General features: G+C 42.1%; 1 protein-coding gene across 2 annotated transcripts; it reads left to right on the forward strand.

The window, feature by feature from the left end:
• Window positions 1-649: 649 nt before the first annotated feature.
• Window positions 650-5215, forward strand: LOC142301794 (uncharacterized). Of its 2 annotated transcripts, XM_075342810.1 has the most exons (5): window positions 650-706; window positions 2506-2597; window positions 3880-3991; window positions 4288-4454; window positions 4743-5215. In XM_075342810.1, the coding sequence occupies exons 1-5, from the start codon at window positions 651-653 to the stop codon at window positions 4931-4933; spliced, it is 618 nt and encodes a 205-aa protein (XP_075198925.1). In that variant the 5' UTR covers window position 650; the 3' UTR covers window positions 4934-5215. The 2 variants fall into 2 exon arrangements, with proteins under 2 accessions (XP_075198925.1, XP_075198926.1); XM_075342811.1 differs by lacking the exon at window positions 2506-2597 and having other exon boundaries at window positions 661-706.
• The last annotated feature ends 1070 nt before the right edge of the window (window positions 5216-6285 follow it).

Below are 6285 nucleotides of genomic sequence, written 5' to 3' on the forward strand. Positions count from 1 at the left end.
CTTGGGGAATAAAGTGCAACTGTTAGAAAGATTTTTATGATATCTATAAGGGTATGTACTAATGTATACGCTGTGCTCAATTGCAATTTGACAGCGTTTTTATTTTCAGCGCTTGTGCGTTGTGAGATAAAGCTGCCCCTCTCCCCATGTTATATGATGCGATTAAGATAATCGGCGCTGTGCAAGTCTGCCTGTACAAACAGTAATCAGTATGAATGGATTGCTAAGCGCCGTGAAAGCATATGCTAACAACGTCTCTGCTTAGTGTTATCTTACCAAACTCTGACTAAAGCGCTGTGCTCAATTGCAATCTGACAGCGCTTAGATCAAGATAACTGGCGCCGTGCAAGTTCGCCTGTATAAACAGTAATTAATTAGTATGAATGGATTTGTAAGCGCCGTGAAAGCATATGCTAATGAATGGATTTGTAAGCGCCGTGAAAGCATATGCTAATGAATGGATTACTAAGCGTTGTGAAAGCATATGCTAATGAATGGATTGATAAGCGCAGTGCAAGCATATGCTAACAACAAATCTGCTTAGTGTTATCTTATAAAACTCTGATTATAACGCTGCTCCATTCTTTGACTAACGCATGCGCAGTAGGAGCTTGGGGCTGTACTGTTCTATGTCATATGACCTAAGCAAGATGGCGGCCGCCATCAGAACGCTCCAGACATATGAAATTCCTCAGCTGTGGTATTGGTGAGTCCTAATGTACTCCCTTTATATAAGGTACACATGGAAGCTTTAACCAGCTTTCTTTCTTCCCCTGAGGAAGCCACCCTTAGAGGCGGCGATACGCGTGGGGTTATCCCTTGGGAAACCCTCTCCTCATGTTACCCTGACTTTGCATGGTGTTTTCTATCTGCTGGTATTATGCTGTCAGTGAGTATAGACTGAGGGTATACATGTATGGTACTAGGTTTGGTGCAGGACTATTCTATTGGCTATTCAGCGTTATACGTTTTTTTTTTTTCTCTTTAAATAGAGTCTTGTAGCCAATTAATGGTCTGTGATCTTAGACCTTAATCTTGATTATTTGGTGCTAACATAGTACCTCGTTCCTTTGTCTTCTGAACAGTGAAACAGCAATACAAATTAACATCTGTATGGTGCATGAGGAGAGATTGTATTGATGTCTAAAAATTGTATTGATATACTTGGCATTTATTGTATGCATTGTTTCCCAATGGGACAGGTTTTTCTTATGCCATAGGCTTTTTTTAAATGTTTTTATTACCTTCTGTGTGTACTATACCTCTGCTGAGGGCATGTGTTTTCTTGTGTTTTTTTGTATAATAAAGTGAATTTTTCATATGTACCCTAACCTTGTGGTGATCCCGTATTGGTATATTCTTTTCCTTAGTTTATGGTCTCGTTTTTTGTATACCAGGAGATCCCACGGGTAGTGCCCTTCCTTTTCAATTATTGACCTTCGTGCTGGTGCATTCATTGCTCCGTTTCTGGAAGGAGGCACACCCCCCTTTTTGTTGTTAGCCAAACTTTTGGCAGTGTTGATTGGTGTAGTAGGTTTTTGCATTGTGGTACAAAAAAACATATGGATTTAGCAGCTAGAGAAGCAGCATGGTCATGTCAATCTTCAGACATTTTTGGTGCCCCTTTTAATTCTGGGGCTTCAGGCGGTACAGGCAGTCCGCAGGACGAGAATCAACAGCTTATGCAGAGTCTAATTAACCTACATAAAAGAGTAACTAAAGTGTGGTGGAATATTAGAACCCTAGAGGAGTATAAGAAACTTAAGATCACACCAAGGGGATTGAGAGTGCAAATATTTCCTGCATGGGAGACTGATGCACAATTCAGAATTACATGGGAGCAGGGTTTGCAAACATGCTCAATGATATTATTGGATATGCTAATTGAACATGACCGTTCCCTGCTTGCCCAGCTAAAAGAGGAGATCAGCAACAAAGAACATATACTAAAACAGCTAGACACACAAACAGTGGTAGCCCCATTTCAGGAGAAATTGAGGAATATCCTCGACACTTACGAAAGGGACATTATCAAGGGCAAAAAAAGCAAGTTCCAACGAGACAGAAGTGACTACGCGGAGAATAGGGCCTATAGGTGGTCACACAAGGGTAACAGACGCAGACGGGTGAATCAGCAACCTGATAGTGCCCCGGCGGCCTCCGAACCTTCCTCTAGTGATCCTTTTTTATCGACGGACACAAGCGATCCAGAAAGCGTACCCGGAGGGGCCGTCGGAAACCAAAACGTCAAGAGAAAGAACAGGAGAATTCAACCATGGCGATCTCCTCCGCAGAGGCAAACAAGGAGCCGGAGGCAGAATTGGTAACAGGTAATCTGAATGACCTACAAATAGTGAATCTCTCTAAATATAAACTATCAGAAATAGAAACCAATCTACTTACTAGAGGACTATCTTTTGCACCCATGAGTAGATTGGATAAATTCACTGTAACCAAGGACATTTACCTCTTCTGCCGACAACTTACATTTAAATATCTTTACAGTAGACCTGAGCTCATCGATACACTGCCTCCTGAGGACCGCCAGATATTCAACGATCTTTTGGAGCTCCTGGAGGAAAACGAACGACAAACTGGTAAGAAGATCCCCTTCACGGGACGACTTCTGTCCCAAGCCACACCCTCCCTCGGTCTTTGTCCGGCTGTTGGGATTTTTTTCAACAAAATGTGCAAAGATATTGATAAGCTTAAATTAGATAATAATAAAGCTAACAATTTAAGCACAGAAGAGAGAAGGGCTCTATCTGGACTAAAGAACAACAAAGAATTCTTGATAAAAGAAGCTGACAAGGGGGGGAATGTAGTGTTGTGGCCAACAGATATGTATATTAGAGAGGCAAAGAGACAGCTATCTAACAGGGAATGTTACGTGGCGCTACCATCAGACCCAACGATCATCTTTAAAAAGAATCTGGATAAATTCTTGTCTGCAGCACACGATCAGGGTATTATCACTTTGAGGGAGAAAAATTTCTTAACAACAAATGATCCAGTGATACCAACATTCTATATGTTGCCCAAAATTCACAAGGGCCGCCCAGAACCACCAGGCAGACCAATAGTCTCGGGGATAGGTGGGTTATTTGAGAGACCTTGTATCTACTTGGATTTCTATCTCCAACCCTTGGCACAATCCTCCCCATCGTATGTGAGAGATACTACCCACCTGATCGATCAATTGGCGCAGTTGGAGGTTCCATCTGAGGTCCTTCTTGTCACACTGGATGTGGAATCCCTATACACCTCAATTGATCATGAGTTGGGATCAAGGGCAGTATCGTTTTTTCTGGATAATAGAACAACCGGGAACAGGAGGCATGACTCCTTTATCCTGGATCTACTCCACCAAGTACTGGATAGGAACTATTTTCTGTTTGATAGAATTTACTATCGCCAAACGTCCGGGACCGCTATGGGGGCGTGTTGTGCACCACCCTATGCTAATATCTTTTTAGGGTGGTGGGAGGAGTTACATGTCTACACTCTTGAGCAGTACAAAAACAATGTGGTCCGGTGGTTCAGATATATTGACGACATTTTGTTTTTCTGGTCGGGAACCCTGGATCAATGTAAATCCTTCATTGCCATCTTGAATGATAATATTCTGAATATTAGACTGACATCCAACATTTCCTCTGAATCTGTTGAGTTTCTCGATCTACAGATCAATAAGGTAGAAGGGGACATTCATACGACTCTATATCGCAAGCCCACGGCGACCAATAGCTTGCTACACTACAGCAGCTTTCACCCGATGCATGTCAAAAATGGTATCCCTAAGGGACAATTCATGCGGGTGAAAAGGAACTGTAGTGATAACACCGATTTTGAGTCACATGCCCTTGATCTGACCAACAGATTCTGCAAAAGGGGATATCCAAAGAGAGTGGTCTCCGGAGCTTTACAAACCTGCAGGACCATGGAACGACGAACTCTACTCCAACCAAGAATGCGGAAAAAACAGACAACAGTGAGTATTATCACACCCTTTAATAATCAGTGGCAGGATCTCTATGGTTTGCTCCATAATAACTGGGATATCTTGCGAAGCGATAAGAAGCTGATTCCTTTTTTGGGTGAAAAACCCAGACTTGTAGCAAGGAGGGCCCAGAATCTACGGGGTATCCTCTCTACCAGCCATTTCTTCAGACCGAAATTGAGCCTGGGTACTGGTGTTAAATTGAGAGGAACATTTCCCTGTGGAGCATGCACGGTGTGTCCTCACATGGTTGCTGGTGACCATATTTCCTTACCATTTCCTCCTAGACGAATCACTTCTGGGGCATATTACAACTGCCGGACCAGGAATGCAGTTTACGTCCTCATTTGCAGTTGCCCCAAACTGTATGTGGGCGAAACCACACAGGAGATAAGAAGGAGAGTACAACAGCACTTTTCAAGTATCAACACAGCCGGTGCAGACCTAAAGAAGGGTAAGGTACTCACCTCAGTGGCTGCCCACTTTCTTACTCACCATGGAGGGCGATTTAACACAATCAAAGTATTGGTTGTCGATTCCGTGAAACAGAACATCAGAGGTGGGAACTGTATTAAGGAACTCCTACGGAAGGAGTCCCGATGGATATACACCCTTAACAGTTTAGTCCCGCATGGCCTAAACGAAGAGTTACTGTACACTGGATTTTACAATACTACTTGAAATTGTGGGTTCCATAACATTGTGCTATCTCCTCATTCTGTCTGTTTCTTCTCCCTATTAGTTCTGTGTGCTCGCTTGGATGAGATATTCAAGCAAATGATGAGAAAGGAAGGATGTACAAACGGGAAAAGAGGAAGACACCGATCCCCATCTATGAGATCTCCTTTTTACCTTCTCTACACTGCCAATTGGTTCCAGGGGAATGTCATGCCCCGTTATCACGTGATCTTGGGGACCATAACCAAAATGTGACATGGGGGAAAGAAGGAAGAATTGGAGAGAAGAAGGAAAGACTAAGGACTATGATAACGCCAGAAATCATACCAACCATAATCCTGGACTGATGTCTTATTATATAAAAATCTATAAACCTTATAAGTAAATTCTTTTCTCCTGCTAGTGTTCTTGGCTCTGGTTGATCTGTCAGACCTTTGGTTGTGTCCAAACGTTTCCTTTGGGTGTACAGTATCTTGTTTACAGTCCGGGCATTGGACACTTCATACTCAATAGTTGAGTTCAAAATATGTATATGGAATTTACTCGAAACTATTTACTCTACGTGGTTCTAGTGATCATCTCACCCTTTTTTTTTTTTTTTTTTTTTTTTTTTTTTTTTTTTTTTTTCCGCTTATACAGCAAGGGTACTGTTGTGCACTGCTTACCGCACCTCTGACAAATGTTTTTTGTCCTACGTGTGGTCCTCGTTGCAAATTGGATTCCGCTTTCATTCTATCTTACTGAGAAATATCTCTATGCAGGCAGTGCGATCATATAACACCTCTCTAGGATTGTGTTCTATGGCCGGAATTGTATTTGCATATTTGCATATTCTCATACACAATTGGTGCATGGTATTTGCCGAAAATAGCATATTTTAGGAGTCTTTAATGACTCCTTTCTTAATGATTAAATGTGATCATGACTACATTCTGACCGTGATAATTGTGCTGTATCTGCTATATGCCTGTTTAGAGACTTTCATTCTATGTTGAGAAACTTCTGTAACTTGGACCCTCACTGTTTGCCCTATTATCCCTATACGTCTGGCATGATTCTAACTTGCTATGACTTGTTATGGTTTTTGGGGCGCAATATGGCGCAAACTGTCTTTCCACCTTTGGGATGCATTCCTGTGTACCCACTGGGCCTATATGTCATTCCCCCATGTTACGGTAATACAGCTCTACTCGGCTTTGTGAATGTACCCTTTGAAGGGTCAATATCTTGATTACTTAGCCGACAGACGAATGCTGAGGTCTGTGCACAGAGGTTGTTGTAGGGTACATGGGTGTATAGCGATATATTTCTCCTGTCAGCTCGGCTACTTATCCCCCAAGGGTGAAAACAATCTGTACCATCAGACATTTCCTCTGTCTGCTCTACTTTTTACATGGATTCTGTCTAAGTCTGTCTACGCTGTGAAATTTATAGTGACCCCTTGTTCCTGCACTATAACGATAGAAATAAAATATATATTCTTGGGGAATAAAGTGCAACTGTTAGAAAGATTTTTATGATATCTATAAGGGTATGTACTAATGTATACGCTGTGCTCAATTGCAATTTGACAGCGTTTTTATTTTCAGCGCTTGTGCGTTGTGAGA

Source organism: Anomaloglossus baeobatrachus, chromosome 4 (assembly GCF_048569485.1).
Source record: "Anomaloglossus baeobatrachus isolate aAnoBae1 chromosome 4, aAnoBae1.hap1, whole genome shotgun sequence".
Taxonomy (NCBI): Eukaryota; Metazoa; Chordata; class Amphibia; order Anura; family Aromobatidae; genus Anomaloglossus; species Anomaloglossus baeobatrachus.